The sequence below is a fragment of the Asterias rubens genome, chromosome 1, assembly GCF_902459465.1.
Source record: "Asterias rubens chromosome 1, eAstRub1.3, whole genome shotgun sequence".
NCBI classification, from domain to species: Eukaryota; Metazoa; Echinodermata; class Asteroidea; order Forcipulatida; family Asteriidae; genus Asterias; species Asterias rubens.
Genome location: NC_047062.1, coordinates 6,351,377 through 6,372,019, shown reverse-complemented (window position 1 = coordinate 6,372,019; position 20,643 = coordinate 6,351,377). Strand labels below are relative to the sequence as shown.

General features: G+C 36.8%; 1 protein-coding gene across 1 annotated transcript; it reads right to left on the bottom strand.

Annotated features, from left to right (window-relative positions):
* Positions 1–6,537: 6,537 nt before the first annotated feature.
* On the bottom strand, positions 6,538–19,334 carry LOC117291735 (radical S-adenosyl methionine domain-containing protein 2-like). Its single transcript, XM_033773608.1, has 7 exons — positions 18,917–19,334; positions 14,338–14,499; positions 13,064–13,200; positions 10,833–10,925; positions 9,952–10,101; positions 8,065–8,097; positions 6,538–7,051 (listed from the first exon to the last, which is right to left on the bottom strand). The coding sequence occupies exons 1-7, from the start codon at positions 19,212–19,214 to the stop codon at positions 6,887–6,889; spliced, it is 1,038 nt and encodes a 345-aa protein (XP_033629499.1). The 5' UTR covers positions 19,215–19,334; the 3' UTR covers positions 6,538–6,886.
* Between the last annotated feature and the right edge of the window lie 1,309 nt (positions 19,335–20,643).

The window sequence follows — 20,643 nt, the reverse complement described above, 5'->3', positions numbered from 1 at the left end:
TTCCGCCGTGTTCAGTTTTCCGGGTGACGTAGCCGGACATTTCACCACGTTGTTGGAACGGTTTAAGCTTTCCGGCGTGTTCAGTTTTCCAGGTGACGTAGCCAGACAAAAATACAGCCGCGAGTACCCTGGCGAGTACTGTAGTTCTCTCAGTGACCCCAAATTGTTTACTATTACGATTCTTTTGTGTTTAGTCACATTCTCTTGCCCCATCTTTACACGTATTCATGCGTACAGCTGCAAGCAGGTCACACTGCTTGTGTCACACCAAATTCTCTCATACGATCCACGCGTTCGCCGCTCGTTGTACTCGTGGACGCCGCCATGACTACCTACCGGAGAGTAACACGGATGACTCAATACAGCACTAAAAATTAACTACTTATGCTTGCTGTGCGAAGGCATCGCATGACGTAATGTTACCGTATTTGGTCATTCGGAAAACTGAACACGGCGGAAAGTTGAAACCGCCACACCGGTAAAAAAATTCATGTGCTTTACTGTAGCAGAGAAAAACCATGCATGTTATTAGCAAAATTGTATTAAACGACCGAAGCCCAGCACGTGTGCTATATCATTCAAGAACGATTGGCATTATTCGTCTGTTTAGTACAGAAACTATGGCAAGTTAGCGTGACGTTTACTTTGCTTACGGTTTCTGGGAAAAAAGTTTTCTAATGGCCGATCTGTAAGCAGACACCATCTGCTTGCGTGCTTTATAAAATTGGGCCCAGACCAGGCGCACTTGCTCCACACTTCACATAAGACCGAATGGTTTAAACTGCTCCACCACAACACCGTCTTATAATTCAGCTTTGATAGATGGCCTATGTGCCACTTTAAAATAGACGTCTACCTTTATAGTTTCTTTCATGTTAATGTGAAGTACAGTGTTTTATATTTTTGAGTAAGTTATTAATTTTCAATAAAAAACATGCACAAAACAAACAAACAAACCTGCAAAAATGTCATCAGTGAGCGTTTGTATTGTTTGCTATACTGTTCCAAAATGAAAAAAATATATTATTATTTTAATCTTGAAGTAAATTAAAAACGTGGATATTTAAAGCAATGTGTTGTTTTTGTTTTGGCCAATGATTTTGGCATTTAGTAATTATATAAACTGTTTTAAATAATTGTGTGAGCACATAATGATCCGAGTGTACGAAATTGAGAACAAAATACTTCTGTAGCTATTCTTTTGGTCAACTTATGTCGATGTATCATGGCTTAAAGCCTGTGCTAGGTTCTGAGGATTCCATCAAACACCCCTCTCCCCGCCAATCAAACTTGTTTGTCTTACTGGGGTGCCATGTTACAGAAGAACCGTCCCGAGTTTGTGTAATTCGTTTTGTTAATCCCTAGTCTGCTATAATATGCAGTTAGCAGTGTAACAGAAGTAAATGGACTGCAGAACACTTCAATTCTGTTCATAGTGAATTTGTTGTGCAAAGGTTTATCCATTCACCAAATTGTTCTTGTATGAGTAGTAAGAACATGCAGATAATAAAACACACACAATGTAAATTCCGTTTGCATCTGTGGTTTCCATGTATTGCTGTCAACCACCTTCATATTTATATATACAATTTTTTGTTTAATCTTCATGTAAACATTTTTTTTAAAGTGAGAGCAATATTTTATTTCTCTATTGAGTACTGAACTTCACACGTATAGGCCTTACCCACGGCCGAGATAAAATTTTATTAGGCTACATGCCTTAGTGTGTGTTTTACCCTCACTCTCATTTTGATTCTGCGCTTGCACTTGCAGTCCAGTTAAAGACAATGGACACTATTGGTAAATGTCAAAGACCAGTCTTATCACTTGGTGTATCTCAACATGGGCATAAAATAACAAACCTGTGAAAATTTGAGCTCGATTGGTCGTCGGAGTTGCGAGATAACTATGAAAGAAAAACAGCCTTGTCACACGAAGTTGTGTGCTTTCAGATGCTTGATTTCGAGACCTCAAATTCTAAACTTGATGTCTCGAAATCAAATTCGTGGGAAAACTACTTTTTTCTTGAAAACTACGTCACTTCAGAGGAAGCCGTTTCTCACAATGTTGTATACTATCAACCTCTACCCATTACTCGTTAATAAATAAGGTTTTATGCTAATAATTATTTTGAGTAATTACCAATAGTGTCCACTGCCTTTAAAGATCTAAAAAGTCATGTGTATGGTCTATTCTGAAGGGGGATAGGCCTACACCTCACGAGTGGTTGTATATACACAGAAACTTTAACCATGCCACATCGAAATTTCAAACCACATACGATCCTTTTTTGTAGAAGGTTCTCTGAAAATAAACCAATCTTTTAATGTTCTGATGAACAAATTTGAAACTCTCCCTATTTATCTGAACTGTTAAATGCAGGTCTGATAAGTTTTTGTTTATTTACACAGACAATTATTGAACAACCTTTGCACTAATTTAAATTAACGTGAGATTAAAACCAACTTTTAGGCTATCAGACAATCGGGGTAGTCTGTAAAACTATTAAGTTTTACACGTTTATTAAAACAACTGAATAGAGATAACGTTATATACAAATCAGTCAGTAAATCTAAATTTCAACCAGTTACGTGAAAACAAAATGTTATTATAAACGTCAAATCAACCTTTTGGCCACGAAATTCACTGCATTACACTCAAACAAATATAGGGCCTACTGCTTTCTCCTAGATTTCTCCTAGGATAAAATGGACACAATAGCTTTTCAAGGCCTTTATCTGACTCTCTAATATTTGTTATATAGAGTCAGATAAAAGCCTTGAAAAGCTATTGTGTCCATTTTATCCTTACAAAAAAATATTAGAGAGCCGATTATTGCTCCCAATGGGAGCTTGTACTTTTATACAAACATTACCGAAAGGGTAAAAAATTGTGCATAAATATTAAGCTATCTGTTAAAAATTGAACTACGATTCCAGTTGTTTACTGCAAGAATCTTGAAAAATTGGTTTTCAGAAACTCGGGCCGTGCAGTGACTAGAGGGTTAAAGATGCTAGGTCAAATTTTTGGCCAATTTGACCCAATTTTTTTTAATTTAAAATTCAATAGGTATTTTGATGGGGGTCGAGAAAGTTACAAGCTTTTATTTGAGCCATTGCTCGAAAAAGTCCGCCAATTATTAGTAGCTGTGAAAAAAAAATCATGGTTCTTGACCATTAAAAGTAAAAGTTAAACCTTTTTTCGTAAGAGCGGGTGATACTGTTTGAAACGAGTGGTTGTATATACACAGAAACTTTAACCATGCCACATCGAAATTTCAAACCACATACGATCCTTTTTTGTAGAAGGTTCTCTGAAAATAAACCAATCTTTTAATGTTCTGATGAACAAATTTGAAACTCTCCCTATTTATCTGAACTGTTAAATGCAGGTCTGATAAGTTTTTGTTTATTTACACAGACAATTATTGAACAACCTTTGCACTAATTTAAATTAACGTGAGATTAAAACCAACTTTTAGGCTATCAGACAATCGGGGTAGTCTGTAAAACTATTAAGTTTTACACGTTTATTAAAACAACTGAATAGAGATAACGTTATATACAAATCAGTCAGTAAATCTAAATTTCAACCAGTTACGTGAAAACAAAATGTTATTATAAACGTCAAATCAACCTTTTGGCCACGAAATTCACTGCATTACACTCAAACAAATATAGGGCCTACTGCTTTCTCCTAGATTTCTCCTAGGATAAAATGGACACAATAGCTTTTCAAGGCCTTTATCTGACTCTCTAATATTTGTTATATAGAGTCAGATAAAAGCCTTGAAAAGCTATTGTGTCCATTTTATCCTTACAAAAAAATATTAGAGAGCCGATTATTGTTCCCAATGGGAGCTTGTACTTTTATACAAACATTACCGAAAGGGTAAAAAATTGTGCATAAATATTAAGCTATCTGTTAAAAATTGAACTACGATTCCAGTTGTTTACTGCACGAATCTTGAAAAATTGGTTTTCAGAAACTCGGGCGGTGCAGTGACTAGAGGGTTAAAGATGCTAGGTCAAATTTTTGGCCAATTTGACCCAATTTTTTTTAATTTAAAATTCAATAGGTATTTTGATGGGGGTCGAGAAAGTTACAAGCTTTTATTTGAGCCATTGCTCGAAAAAGTCCACCAATTATTAGTAGCTGTGAAAAAAAAATCATGGTTCTTGACCATTAAAAGTAAAAGTTAAACCTTTTTTCGTAAGAGCGGGTGATACTGTTTGAAACGAGTGGTTGTATATACACAGAAACTTTAACCATGCCACATCGAAATTTCAAACCACATACGATCCTTTTTTGTAGAAGGTTCTCTGAAAATAAACCAATCTTTTAATGTTCTGATGAACAAATTTGAAACTCTCCCTATTTATCTGAACTGTTAAATGCAGGTCTGATAAGTTTTTGTTTATTTACACAGACAATTATTGAACAACCTTTGCACTAATTTAAATTAACGTGAGATTAAAACCAACTTTTAGGCTATCAGACAATCGGGGTAGTCTGTAAAACTATTAAGTTTTACACGTTTATTAAAACAACTGAATAGAGATAACGTTATATACAAATCAGTCAGTAAATCTAAATTTCAACCAGTTACGTGAAAACAAAATGTTATTATAAACGTCAAATCAACCTTTTGGCCACGAAATTCACTGCATTACACTCAAACAAATATAGGGCCTACTGCTTTCTCCTAGATTTCTCCTAGGATAAAATGGACACAATAGCTTTTCAAGGCCTTTATCTGACTCTCTAATATTTGTTATATAGAGTCAGATAAAAGCCTTGAAAGCTATTGTGTCCATTTTATCCTTACAAAAAAATATTAGAGAGCCGATTATTGCTCCCAATGGGAGCTTGTACTTTTATACAAACATTACCGAAAGGGTAAAAAATTGTGCATAAATATTAAGCTATCTGTTAAAAATTGAACTACGATTCCAGTTGTTTACTGCAAGAATCTTGAAAAATTGGTTTTCAGAAACTCGGGCGGTGCAGTGACTAGAGGGTTAAAGATGCTAGGTCAAATTTTTGGCCAATTTGACCCAATTTTTTTTAATTTAAAATTCAATAGGTATTTTGATGGGGGTCGAGAAAGTTACAAGCTTTCATTTGAGCCATTGCTCGAAAAAGTCCGCCAATTATTAGTAGCTGTGAAAAAAAATCATGGTTCCTGACCATTAAAAGTAAAAGTTAAACCTTTTTTCGTAAGAGCGGGTGATACTGTTTGAAATACCATTCACTCAAAAAAAATGTTTTAATGTTTGGGCGAAAACACTGACATAGCATCTTTAAACACTTAACAATAAATCATAACAAGTTACTTATCATAAAAGATAACGAGAACCACTAAACCATCAGAACACATCCCGTCACAGCTTTATGGCTAGACTTGACTCAAGTACAAATCCTGTGAGTCCTGTTATTTTCCGTCCCATTGCCTAGCATAGAAAACTTCCCAAACCTGTGCCGAGTCGCGGGACTTGACGGCGGATATGCTTAGAGAACGGGACTGGAATCAAGTCTACTGTAATGGGCCGCGCCATCTTGAATTACTAAATATATACAACAACAATATATAAAAAACGTCAACCAAACTACAGCATAAACGGCAGATTCGTTACAGACATTAACTTCTGATAACTGTGTCTACTATAATGTCAAACTTAGATTATAAACATAAGTCTATTTTGAATGGGAAATATGTAATAGAAAAAAAAGGAAATTTACCTGTAGTGTAAGAATGAAGACAGTGAAGCACACTTTGGAGTTATGGGAGCGCCCGAAACCCGACAGTGGAGGGCGCTCGATTTATCGAAATATTTAGTTCTAGGAACTGACTGAAAAGTGTAATGAACCCCAAAATTTAAGGTGGGCATGTTTTCAATTTAATATTCCGTATACATAACCTTCAATCACAATAACGTTGAGGTTGGCTATAGGAGTAAGAACTTAAAACAGTGTTGGACAGTTTACTGAAGACAAAATCATTCCGACATGGAACATGAAAAGAACGCTGATTTGTGGGATAATTCTGATTCTTTTAATGCTGCCGAAGTAATAGTTAAGGCCTGCCTGGCATTTTATACAATTCCTGCAGGTGGGTGACTAGTTTAAATATAATACACAATTAAAAAAATACCCTGTGTAAATTATAGCCGTGGTATAGGACACAGCGCCTCGCGTTTTAAGCAAAGGGGAGTACAACTTGGGCAATAGTGTTAATTTTCAACATGTTATGGGCACTGGACGCTACTGGTAGTTACTCAAAGCAATTGTTGGCATAATTACTCACTTGATAACGAGCAATGGAGAGCTGTTAATTTATAAAGCCTTGTGAGAAACAGCTCCCTCTGAAGTAACATATTTTTTGAGAAAGAGGTAATTTCTCCTTAGAATATTTGAAGCATCTGAAAAGCATACAACTTGTGCTATAAGGGTGTTTTTCTTCCATTTTTATCTCGCCACTCTGAATACCAATTGAATTCAAATTTCAACAGGTTTGTTATTGAATGCATGTTGGAATACAACATGTGAGAAGACTGGTCTTTGACAATTACCAAAGGTGTCCAGTACACAACAAATATTGAAATATTTCTCTAGCATTTCTATTAAAGATATTGTGCCGTGAATTTGAGGCATTGATTCCTCCACGGGAGTATGCCTATAGCCAATAAAATATTAATAAACAATAAATGTAAATCTCAGAAAGAAATGGCATTTATGACTTACACTACTGTTTTTGGAAGCTTTGCTTTACTGCAAACCTACCAGGAGTGTCTTACCACTGCCCATGATTTTACAATATATATGACAATGAATACATGACAAAGAATATATTGAGGCGCTTTCTTGTCCGTACTCCAAGGGAAGTTTACCAATCCAGTTTAATATCACCTTTGCTCCACGTGTACTTGCCACCTCGTTTGAGAAACATTTGCTCATCAAAGCCGCTGAACTTGAGAGCTTCTGCAACACCCACATCCAGTATCGACTTGGAAGGTTTCTTGGTACCCTCGGTACAGTCTAGAAATCGCATCTGTTAAAAGGAAGATAAAATCAATAAATAAATAGGATGCTGCTCAAGTTTAAAGTGCTTTAGGTTTTGACAAGCTTTTTAGAATTTGACAAGCTTTAACAGCATTTTCTGTGTGACTCAGTAATAAGGTAGTTTGAAGCGTTGGACTGGATGGGCAGGGCAGCAGGGCCAGTAAATATTCAGTGATGAAAAGCTACATTTTAAAATTAAATTATGTATTTTTTTTTTAAGAGCCATACGTTGCGCATTATTCAAGGTGTCTCTGTGTTTCTTCGGAGAATGTGCGAGTCTGTCTTAAGGACTTCTGTGCCACATTTGAAATAAATGGCCGACCGTGTTAGTCGACGAGGTAAAACGAAAACCACGCAATTTTGAGGCATATTTGTGTAGATCATTGTATTCTACTTTTACAACATCTTTCTAACCATATCAATTTTATAACAAACGGTTACAAACGCTTTTCAAAGACCAACTCGACCGATCCAAGGCAACGTGTTCCTTTAACTTTCCTATGCACAATTCTAAAACTAATTATCAATCTAAACGAGTGTTATTTTGGTTTTTTTTGTCCTGACACAGATCGTAATTACTATTTTTGTGCATAGAGGTTCTTGGGTCATCATGTGTGGCTCATACTCGAGTTGAATTCGAACCCATGACCAGATGTTTTCTACCTGTATAGACCACCGAACCAAAATATTGTGAATCCCCGATGCTATTATTGCATCTATGTAGAAAACAAACAAATATACAAACACAAAGTTACGCTTATCAATAATTTGTCTTCCTTTTCAGACTATATATAAACTTATTGTATTGTCCTTTTATTGTCAGCCGTCGATTTCACCAAACTCTTCCTAACTTAAGATTAATCTTAGGACCTAGGACGGGTCCCAACCCTGCACTGTAGCATGCAGACCTTAAGGTTAATCCTAAGTTAGGATGAGTTACTCGTCCTAACTCGAGATAGGATCAATCCTAGCGTTTCGTGAAATCGGCTGCAGAGAACTTACGTATTCGTCAAGGATAAGGTAGGAGTTCTGCATCTGGTGAAGGAAAAAAATAATAATAATAATTGCAAGCAATTTAATATAGGGTTGGTGTTCAATGCTCATTCATAATGATTCAATGTGCTGCACAAAGCAGGTTTTTTAATCTGAGGCAGAGTGACATTTCAAACAGCTGATCTTGGAAACAATATTTAAAATAAGCACACAAGTCGGAAGGAGCAAAGGGGACGTGGGAATTTGCGTCTAATGCAAGATGGTGGGAATATTTAGGTTAGATCGTGTACTTGAGTCTGCAAATCAGGATTTTGGTAGTCCTACTTTTTGTAACACAAAAAAAAAATGTGCACAGATTTACACTAAACTTAGGCCAACATCGTTTGAAGATAATGACAGTAGAAACCTTAAAATATTACTTGCTGAGGTGCTGTAGTTTTGTGAGAAACAAAACAATGTCACGAAAACAATTTCTTCTCAGTTTTAGCATGTAAAACGTATTTACCAGTTATGGTATAATATTACCATAGCTGGTAAAATACAGCACCTCAGCAAGTACTATTTTCAGGGAAGCATTCTGCCATCCTCTTTTAAACATTTGTTTTGTGTTACACAAAAAGTACTTAGACCCTATACGAACCAATGACCAAAAAGTAGATCTTTTTGTATTACAAATTGTGGCTTACTAGATTGGACTGGTTGCCATTTATTATTGTCTATCGTTGTATGCATAGATTAAAGTGGCACGTACAATTTGTACGATTTGACAATAGACAATATTGTTAACGAACATTACCCAATATTTATGGCAAGCTTTTTATAGGTTTTCCCTGCAAATTTCAGAAATAAATCATTCAATTTCATTAATATGCATTGAAATTCAAGCATCTTCCTCTAATCCTCTTAAACTAGGGATCTTAATGCATTCAATTTTATTAAAGGGCATTCAAGACTACACTTTGACCAAGTTGAATTTCTATTACCCATTCACAGTTGACGCGTTCAAATTAAGACCCACCGAAGCGAACATGATTTTTCTGCTAGTTTGCGTTTTCTTTTTTATTTATGTGCAACGAATTTCAACTTTTTTGCATTCAAATTAAAGACGACTTATGGCTTTATGAGAACGATTGGAAGTATAGCTCCTTTACTAGCACATCATTCGTGCTTTGTAGGAGGTGTTTCCATGTATTTCACATCATTATTACATGACGTTTTTTTCTTAATTTAACTTAGTTGTTCCCTTTACGTTGTTGAGTAATGCTGTTTGCACATGTTGGAAACATCACGTTACTTTGTTATCACTGGTTCTCTGTGCACTGTATTATTAAAACAGCTATTGACCAAAGCAACCCCGACTGGCTGATTGCGAATTTATCCAATTATCAACTATAGACTTAACTAGTCCAATCATGGAGGTAGAGGTCCAACCATCATCGATTAGCTTGCGTTCATGGATATGCCCTATCGTATACTCGAACTATGGTCAACTAAAGCTTTAGCTGCAACTGGGCCAAAATGCTGGAATCGTCTTCCTCAATCTGTTCGTTTAACCAAAACCCACCTCTATCCTAAGTTACTCTAGATTGAATCATTGTTATTGCATTGTTTTGTCTGTAAAACATGTAGTTTATCTTTTTGTTTGGTTGCTATTGTTTTTCGTAAGCGCTTTGTATCACTTTTGTAAAAAGCACTATACAAGTAAGGTTAATTATTATTATTTTAATTATTAACTAAGATCCTCCAGCGAGCCCATTTCGTTATCCTTCAAATACACTTGTTCTACTGCATTAAACATTATGTCAAGTTGTTTCCAAAGATTCTTAACACTTCCAAAACATCATGTTACAAGCTCCTCTTCCTCTTGCTTGGATCTTTTGCTGTAACCATTATTACCTTTTCGTTGGACTCTGGGACCAAGCATTTGACATCTTTGTGTCTTTGTAGAAACGTTTGAAACTCCTCTTCAGTGATGACGTAGGATTCAGCATTACGAAGGGCATCCTCTCCACTGTTTTCACCCCCGATTAACAGACATTGAAAAACCTGTCAGGGAAAAAACAAACCCAAAACAAACTAATTGTCTTCATTCTAAGTGGCGGAAAAATTGTTATGCATTTTTAACATTATGACGTTTTGCTCTTCAAGTTATTTGTTTAAGTGGAATTTATTCATTATTAAATTGTTAGCCTAGAATTTTTTTGATTAAATCGTAAAATCCGGAGCAAGTTTTTTACAATTTGGGGGAGAAAATTGAAGAAAAGGGGTTGCATTATAAGGCTTAGAAAATAACAACTGGAATTTAATTATTACTCAATAAGGTTAGTCTAGAAAAATTAGATTGTTTTGTAATATCTGGAGCATGTTTTTCATAATTTGGGAGAGAAATTTAGAAAAAGGGTTGCCATATGTTTCCTAGAAATAAATGGATTGTGTTTGCAGTATTATAATAATTTATAACTCATATAGTCTACAATATTTTGACATGAACAATTCGAACAATCCAGAAGAAGTCATTCCCTGCGTACAGGCCTACACTGTGCAAGTCTTCCACAATGTTGTCTCTGAATGGTAAGTGAACCCACTGGTACTGACCCCAGATCGCACTTCAAGCATCGATGGCCCATGTACATGAAGAATTTCGTGAACCACTCGCCTTTGATGGACTAATTGGGTTTAGAGCCCACCACTAAAATTGGTCTAGCTATACCGACTGGTATAGTGAGACTCACTATATTAATGCACAATACAAAGAACACTGCTGCTGCATTACGAACCTTCCAACGGCATGGGTTCAGATCCAGAATACACTCTGCCATGTCCTCATCCTTGTTGTACGTGTTGATTACACTGTTGATCTTAAAAGCAACCTGTGAAAATAAAATTGTTCAGCGCTTTGATCTGTGTTAAAGGCGCTATATAAATGTCTATATTATTAATATTATATTATTATTTAAGCCAGTTGGAGCATTCAGGTTGGCTCGGTGGTTTATTCCCTGACTTTCACCTCAGTGGACCCTGGTTCGAATCCTGCACTGGAGCCTTGCAAGGGAATTTGATTCTCAGTGTGATCCTTATCTGGCAATGTTTGGGGCTCCCTCATCTAAAACAGATATTTCCTCATCATCGTTCTTACCTGGCAAATAGAATGTTTCTCCGTTAGTATTTTCTCTTGACTCCGATGAGCTAAAACTTTCAAAGGTTTGTTAAAGACACTGGACACTATTGGTTATTGTCAAAGACCAGTCTTCTCACTTGGTGTATCTTAACATAGGATATGCATAAAATAATAAACCTGTGAAAATTTGAGTTCAATTGGTCGGCGAAGTTGCGAGATAACTATGAAAGAAAACACATCCTTGTCACACGAAGTTGTGTGCTTTCAGATGCTTGATTTCGAGACCTCAAATTCTTAATCTGAGGTCTCAAAATCAAACTCGTGGAAAATAACTTCTGTCTAGAAAACTACATCACTTCAGAGGAAGCAGTTTCTCACAATATTTATATTATACAAAAATTCTGCCTTTTCATTGGTTTAGAGCACGTCACATGGTATGTCTTAGTTTTACTAGACGGCGGCCGTGTGATAGTGCATCGTTTGCCGTGTGATAGTCCGACGACTATCACACGGCGTGCAGTACCTAGACGTCTTTTTACCCACCTCGAACCCAATCAGTTGTGCATCTGTGTATCTGAAACGCGCGTACGAACGTTACGTGTACAAAGATGATAAATAGTCTGTTGGGATGTTATAAACAAACATAGACTGCCAATTCGTGCTATGGTTAATAAAACTACGACTCCCGAGGTGATCCCCTGACCGTTCTATTTTCCCTGCGCCTCTGGAAAATATAACGCCCCGGAAATCACCTCGGGAGTCGTAGTTTTAAAGCCATTGTACCCTTTCGGTACAGAAAAAAAAAAGTTCACAGATTTACAAATAATTTACAGGGTTTACAGAAGGTAATGGTGAAAGACTTCTCTTGAAATATTGTTCCATGAAATGCTTTACTTTTTGAGAAAACATTAAAACAATATAAATTCTCATTAGCGAGAATTACGGATTTATTTTAAACACATGTCATGGCACGGCGAAACGCGCGGAAACAATAATGGGTTTTCCCGTTATTTTCTCCCGACTCCGATGACCGATTGAACCTAAATTCTCACAGGTTTGTTATTTTATATATTAGTTGTGATACATGAAGTGTGGGACTTGGACAATACTGTTTACCGAAAGTGTATAATGGCTTTAACCATAGCACTCGAAGCATTCAATATTTGTATTCTTTCAACCTCTCCCCATTACTCGTTACCAATTATTAAAGGGATGCTGCAGTGAATTAAAATAAAACAGTTAATTTTGCTGTCATTTATTTCTGATATATGTATTGAACATCAATAAAATGTGTTTTGTTTATTCCCGACATATCTGACTTGCGTAATGACCCTTTTGTGGATTTTTACCGCCCCTACCATCGACGTCACGTCGGGAATTCAAACATATCGTCGGCAAAAAGAGTCTGGTCCCTAACTACACGCGCCTAGGTACCAGGCCACACAGTGTACACGTCTCTATATGCACAGCCAGGGGGCCCGACGGCTCGGGTTACCGACATGACGTCACGTTTATGCAAACGTTTACTCTCTTGAAAACCATTTTTAAAATACTTGCGCATTAAATAAAAAATATAAAAAATATTTCAGGTTTAAAAAGTTATGCTTTAATCGTTTAAATGAAAAAAAAAAAACCACTGCAGCCACCCTTTAAGGTTGTATGCCAATAATTATTTTGAGTAATTACCAATAGTTTCCACTGCCTTTAAATCATGTATTATGCTGGGTCACATAAAGTGAGGATACTGGGATTTGACATTTATACTCATTAATTTGATGCTTTCAGAAAAGCAAAACATAAATTTAGGCCTGCAGTTAGAATTGGGGGGGGGGGGGGGGGGGGGGAAATCACAGCTATTGAGTATAGGTTGGTTTCAAATTCATCGAATACCTTATACTTGTGGCAGTAATCCCTGACAGAGTGCAAACTATCCAGGTGATCTTTCCTCCCTTGTTGACGTCCGATCTTTTCATTGACTGCAGGGTCAAAACTATCACAGGAAATAGCCAAGATATCCAGATGCTCACCTGTGAAAGGTAATAATAGGCATAGATGAAATAGCAGTAGTTTGTTTTTGTATGTATGCTTGGTTTATTTCCATTTACACAACTTGAAACAAAGTAGTTAAAGCAGTAAAAACAAAAAGTAATAAATAAGGTACACATGGAGGTAACATCCATGAGGATGTAGCGGATGTAGCTAGGTAGTGGAGTAGCTAGACTGCTTTTATATATTCAAAAATAAATTAATTGCATGCAAAAATTAATAAATGAAGAAAAATTAAAATATACAATCCCGAGGTCAAGTAGTGAAAGATGCATGTCACTTTAACACAAGCGAGATACACTCTATTAGGGAGGGATTTAAAAGTTAATCCAAAGGGGTGTACTAATGGACTAGATTTAAAAAATAAATCCAAAGCACTTAAAATTCAAATCTAAAAGATTTATTTTGAAATCTAAAAATGGATTGTTCCCTCATAACAATCCTTTGGATTAACTTTTTAATCCCTCCCATTTAGAGTTTAAGTCTCTTAGAAATTAAAATAGTTCAAAATGGTAAACTGTAACATAACATAACATAACTTAACATAGAGACGTATAAGATGCTATTACGTCAATATAATAACGTCAATATAATAACGCACTTGGAAGCAATTTTAAGGGCTTTACGACATGTAGGCACAGTAACAGATTCCCTTATGACAGTTTTTATGAAGGATTTTTCCAATTTAGCAGCCCAGTTACACTGAAAGCTTTTTGACCCAGAACTTTGTTTGCTCAGGGAATATTCAAGCGAGTTAAAAAATAGATCTTTATATAAATGTGTCTTTTTCCCCAATTCTGTTTTAGTAAAACGATTTCTAGTCCAGTAAGCATTTTGTGATGTAAGACAGTCCAGGGGCCAATTTCATAGAGCTGCTTAAGCGAAAGTTGCTTAAGCAAAACAAAAAATTGCCTATTTTACACATGTTATTGGAAATGTCATGCCTTGCTTGTGACTGGTATTTAGCTGTTGCTTACTTAGTATAACAATGATCGGAGTCTCGGCCGGTAATCTGATTTCACTAAGCAAGGATTTGTTTGCTTAAGCAAAATGTTGTGCTTAAGCAGCTCTATGAAATTGGTCCCAGGTGTTACTTTATACCATGCTATACGACTAACCATAATCTTGGAACCATTTTTCACTGATGAGGCTTCCATTGCTGACGATAGTAACACTTGGCAACTCTAACTCGTCCTTGCAGTAGCGGACGAGTTCTCCCACAAACTTCCCCCTCTGGACAATGAACGGTTCACCTCCAGAAAAGTTGACTTTCTCCATTCCTGTCACAAATACCACAGATAGAATTATCTAGATCACTGATATTGGAAATTAAAGTGATCCATCTCCTGTCGAGGGATTACAGGTATGAGGGATAAGCTAGCCCTATATAGGACGCTGACACATACCAAGATCTTTGCCGATCCTTGCCAGTTTGCATACTGTACAAAGCGAGGGGTGGATGACGCTGTAACAACACTATTACACAATATCCAGTGTCATCTTGATCAACCTAAAACTTACGTTAAAACACTATTTTTTTATTTCTCATCTGCCTTCAATACACTACAACCGCATAAGTTGGTTCAGAAGCTACAGAACATGCACGTCAATCCACACTTGTGCCTGTGGATCAGTGACTTCATGAGAGCTAGACCCCAACGTGTAAAGATCAGAACTTCTTTCTCTGACTTGATCTTCACAAATACTGGAGCGCCACAGGGTCGTGTACTATCACCAGTCCTCTTTACTTTGTACACCAGTGACTTTAATAGTAACAGTGAATCTTGCTCTCTTGTTAAGTACGCCGATGACACTTCCTTGACTGGTCTGATCCTCAAAAACAATGAGACTAATTGAAATAGAGCACTTTGTCCAGTGATGACAACTTTCTCACTTTGAATATAACCAAAACCAAAGAACTTGTTTTTGATTTTCGTAAGATCCGTCAAGTTATTCATCCGGTTTGTATAAAGAATGACGAAGTCGAAATTGTCAGTGAATATAAAAATCTTGGAACAATTATAGATAACAAACTGGATTGGAACAAAAATACTCAAAAAATGTGTGCCAAGGAAAATCAGAGGCTTTATTTTCTTAGGAAATTACGATCTTTCAATGTCCGTGATTCGATTTTACACCTGTTTTACCAGAGTATTATTCAGTCTGTCATTACTTTTATTAGCTGTATTGTTTGGTATAATAATCTAACTGTGAAAAATCAGAAGAAATGTGATCGTATCACTAAGGTTGCCAGCAAGATAATAGGTTTCGAAGTAAAACCCATAAGAGAAATCCTAGACAAACAGTATGTAAATAAACTGAAAGTTAACACCCAGGACCCAACTCACCACTTCACTCATTCATTCACATTCTTCTATCAGGAAGGTACCGTTCTCTCTCTACTCGCACAAACCGGTTCAGACTATCTTTTTTACCCAGTGCTTTTCATATTTTTAACTCACTTTTTATAAGGTAACTTAGTAGTAGTTGTTGTTTTCCATTTTAATCAGTGATGGTGAGATTTTGATAACGTTTCTCTCTTTGTAAAACTTGAACTAGCCTATTTGTTGCTTATATTAATTTTTAGGTGTTCGGCCAACAGCCGAACAACTATTGTTATTGTTCTGTTTTTTGTTTTTTTTTGTTTTTTTCCTCGCGTTCTTCTTTCCCTGCGAACCTTCTCCAGCAATTTTAAACAAAAGTAAAGCTTGTACAAACTTAAAACTTACTATGTACATCGGCAATAGTGAGTAGACGAAACCGCCACTTTTTGGGAATGATGACGTCATTGATGACGTCATGGCAAGGTTTTTAAAGTTGAAAAACGACATTTGCTTTTCGCTGTATCTCAACGAATATTAATGCTATGATGTTCATACTTAAGCATCACATAGATAAAGACTTGGACAACATTTGAAAAGTTAACGCCAAAATCGTATGACCTCATCTTCCGGTCGTACCGGAAGGTCAAACTCTGCCTTTGTGTTTTTTGTGTTTTTTTGTAAAAAAAGACAATTTGTTGTCATAACTCAAGATTGATATGGAATTTAACATTGAAACTCATCAGACAATTGAACCTTAATAATAAGACCACACAAACTTAATGATGTCATGATGACGTCATCAGGTTTTGAATTACAACAAATCAAAGTTAAATATTTTAAAGAAATCATAACTCCTGAACCACATGGTGGATTTTGACAATCTACATATCATCGGACAGGTCGATCAAACTTCAAAAAACGCTACACACAAAATGACCCCATTTGACCTTGACTTCCGGTTCAAACCAAAGGTTGAACAATTTTACAATTTTTGATCTCTAAAACTACGTAACATTTCAACATAAATTTTGCATCCCATTATAGATGAGTGATCCTGCTCAAACTTTCCCACAGAGATGATACCAATTTGACCTGAAACTCTGGTCGAAATCGGACGATAAAGCCCACGGATGTGTTGACACGCGTGATAACTGCGTACACTGCAAAAGCGCTTTTGCTGGCCGTTCCGCTCCATTGATCACACCTTTATCAGTCCACGAGGCCTGTGTGTTCTGCTCGGAATAGTGCATCGTTTGACTGTACGCGTGATTTCGATTCATGTTTTGACAAGTCTCAGGTCATTGTACTTACAACGTAGCGCTAGTTTAATGGTGTACCAACATTTTACAATTGAAGTCCGCTCATATCATATTCGGCGTCAAATTGTTCCCCTGTTCGCCCTTCTCATGGCTTAATTATCAAAACGGAATTAAAGACGAAGCTTCGCTGAGATGGCCACCTACTGCAGCGATTCGTATGACTTTTAATTATGTGAGAAAATGCAACCAGAAAAAGACGAACATTGGTTATGTTTTGATCAAACACCGGGAAGCGGATTCGTGACATCGACTCGTGAAGGGTGTTTCTATCCGGCACTCACGGCAGTGTTTAGCGCGCTACACGGTAAAGCTTTGTGTACAAATCATTGCTTTTCAAAATAAGTGTTTATTTAATGCCTAACAAAATCTAACGTGCATCCCAGTTATCTTAGTTGTATCTGTACCCGTGTCGTACACTTGCAAAACCTCTGTAATACTTAATAAATAAGTCTTTTACAGTTATTTACTTCACAAGTCTAAAATTAGTAAACTGTTGTTTCGTATAAAGTTTCCCCAAATCCAGTTAACCTTTTAAGAAGTTTACTCTTGAGTTAAACATCACAAGGATCACAAAACCTTCAAACTTTGCACATAGTTAGCTCTTAACAAATAAAATACATCGCTTTAACAAGTATTAAACTTAGCATTTGTTTTCTGTGCAAAGAAAGGTATAAATGTAATAGATTTACACTTTTACTTTCTGTGAAAATTAAAAAGCTATCAACAATCTGTTCATAGATTTAATTTTCCTCGTGTTCTTCTTTACCTCTGAACCTTCCCAAGCAATTTTAAACAAAAGTTAAGCTTGTATAAACTTAAAACTTACTATGTACATAGGCACCAGTGAGTTGATGAAACCGCCACTTTTTTAGAATGATGACGTCATGACAGGGCTTTTAATGTTAAAAAAGGACCATTTGCTTGTTGCTGTATCTCAACGAATATAAAAGCTATGATGTTCATACTTGGGCATCGGATAGATAAAGACTTGGACAACATTTGAAAAGTTAACGCTAAAATCGTACCACCTTAACTTCCGGGTCGTTACCCTGGGTCAAAGTTCGCCTTCGTGTTTTTTTCATAAAAAAACAACTTTTGAGCTTATCTACGGCATAACTCAAGATTGAGATCGATTTGAACCTTAAAACTCAATAGATAGTTGAACCTTAGTATTTTTAAGACAACACAGGCCTAATTACGTCATAATGACGTCATCAGGTATTGAATAACAATAAAATGTGTAAAAATCATATGGCGCGAAAGTTTGTGGGGGAATTCCCAACAGCGCTCTCTTTTTGCCCACCAAAGAGGGCGCTGTTGATTATCAAATCTGTGTACAGCATCCAGTGCAGGGGTGAGCTAGATTTTTAAAGGGCTTTCATAAGTTGCAAACAAAAAAACTGATGTCAATCTCACACAAACATATTGCATTTGTGAAGAAACAAGGCGTTCAAAAGTGTGATACAAGCTTAACTATCAAATAACGACGCATTGTATAAAAAACATCTTTATGGTTCAATGTTTTTGAACTACGTCATCACGTAACGTCCAACCGAACACCGTGTTTTTGTAATTAACAAAAAACACTATGTCGAGTTGTAATTAATTCTGTGTTTTTAAAATGTAATGTTTTTTTGTTTTTCTATAAGTATCAAATTTTAATCTTTTTAGTGTACACAGGGAAAACAATTTTCACTTTTTACTTGTAATCTGTGATGAAATAAATAAATTGAATTGAATTGAATTGAATCTTTCTCTGTACACTGGAAATGTACCCTGATGTCCAGGACGTCACTGTAGTACAAAACGAAAGTGTAAAGCCGCCAGGGCTAAGGGATAAGCCAACATTAACAAGCAAGTGTAAACAAATCACTATATAAGTGAAATTAAAACTATAGCATTAGTGTTGACAAAGTACTGAGTTGTATTTCTTGTTTCTCTCTTGAAAAAGACGTTGTGTTCTTGCTGGTTTTTTTTTATATTTTATTATAAATGTGTTGACGGCAAATGAATAGAGTTAGGTTTATTGTCGGGGAATATGATAACATACTTACCCGCTTCCTTGAGCATGCGGAGTCCCTTTTTAGCATCTTCTATTGGTAGCACGAAGGATGTCTTGGCAGTGTGGAAGCAGAACCCACAGGAATAGTTGCATTGTCTGGTGAAGTGGTAGTTAACGCTTTGTGGTAGTAAAGAGGAATCCTCCCCTGAACCGTCATGGGCGACTGTACTCTCCTTTTTGCCAATCGTATCTTTTTTCTTCCTGAACTTTCCCCATAAGAAGAAAATACTAACTGCACCGATAACCAAACAAATGCCTATACCTGCAATGGAGTGGTCCTCGGAAGACATTCCTGACTCGGTGTTCCAGTTAATACAAACGTTCGTAAACTGACACAAAATTGTTTAAATGTCTGCGTATGTTTCGGGCAAACGGGTATTCCCTGGCAGTGCAATAACAACTTATTTGTGTGCTGCGCAACGTCGCGCTAGAAATGGGTATTCCCCGAAAACGCAATAATCATTAGCGTTGGTGCGCTGCGCATGCTCCAGAAAAACGGGTATTGCCATTGGTATTCCCTGATAGTGAAATTGTTGCGCTGCGAACATAGAGCAATAGCTGGCTGCGAAACGTCTGGAAATTGGGTATTCCCTGATTGTGAAATTGTTGCGCTGCGAACATAGAGCTATAGCTGGCTGCGAAACGTCTGGAAATTGGGTATTCCCTGATAAAAACGCAGTAACAACCATAGATAAAGAATTATATTTTATATAGATACACCATAGATATAGAATTAAAATGATTCTATTCTATATCTATAGACCTTATTGCAGATAGTGATTTTGAACAACTGCGCATGTGCGCGCAAAGGACTGTGGGAAAAATTTGGCACCTCGCTCAAAAAAGTAAACAACGTTCAACGTTAACGTTCGTACACGATCGATCGTTCGGTTTGCAAAATGGATGTGGCAGGAGTGACGACCGAGAAAGAGCTGATTGATAGAATAAATAGTTCTGGCATAGACGAACTAAGGTAATCTTTAGCTAAAGTGAATGTGCCAAGACACAGTAGTTAAAGACAAACTCCAAAGGCGACATTTTTTCGCCTGTAGGGCGTCGGAAGACTGACAGCCTTCCCGCATGACGTATAGCCTTAAGCCAATCGCGCGCGTTTAATTTTCCCGCTGCTACAAACCGCACCCTCCTGTATTTTTCCAGTGCTTTTTTTCGTGTAAATAGGACGCTTTTTTCGTTGTCACAGTACATTACGTAAAACATCGGCCGTGGTTATTGTCCGCGTTTAGCTCTGTTAATGTTGTTGTTTAGTCTGTCGTTTGTTGGTGTTTGTTCTTTTGTTGATTTTGGGAGTTTAGTTAGTGAGTGAGTTTGCTAGTGAAAATGTTAGTTTTGATCAGAACGATTTTGATCGGCGATCTGAGAGCATGTTTTGATGGTGAGCTTGAGTGTTTAGAGACTGTACCAACTGCGTGAAGCTTCCTGAAGTAGCAGGTAGACAGTCAACAAGAATTCTGTCTTGTTTGATCTGTGATAAAAAAACTATAGGCAAAACAGAGCCATAGTAACGATTCTTCCTAACCCCGGTCGACACCGCAACACTCAGCCTGAAGACGCCTCAAGTTAGTTCGCCCGCACAATAACCATGGCCATTATTTGGGGCTTCGATCTCCCGTCCATGAGACTCCCTATTTGAGATGAACTGAAAGACGAGGGCCGCTGTGAACTCCAGAAGTGGAGACTAGACTTAACGTCATCTGTGTG

Bases quoted from the DNA above. Each gene is read 5' to 3' on its own strand.
- LOC117291735 (XM_033773608.1), bottom strand. From the start codon at position 19,214: ATGTCTTCCGAGGACCACTCCATTGCAGGTATAGGCATTTGTTTGGTT. The intron at 13,201-14,337 runs GTTAGTCGTATA...TACCTTTCACAG, and splicing joins AAAATGGTTCCAAGATTATG to GTGAGCATCTGGATATCTTG. The intron at 7,052-8,064 runs GTAAGTTCTCTG...TCCTTTTAACAG, and splicing joins ACCTTATCCTTGACGAATAC to ATGCGATTTCTAGACTGTAC.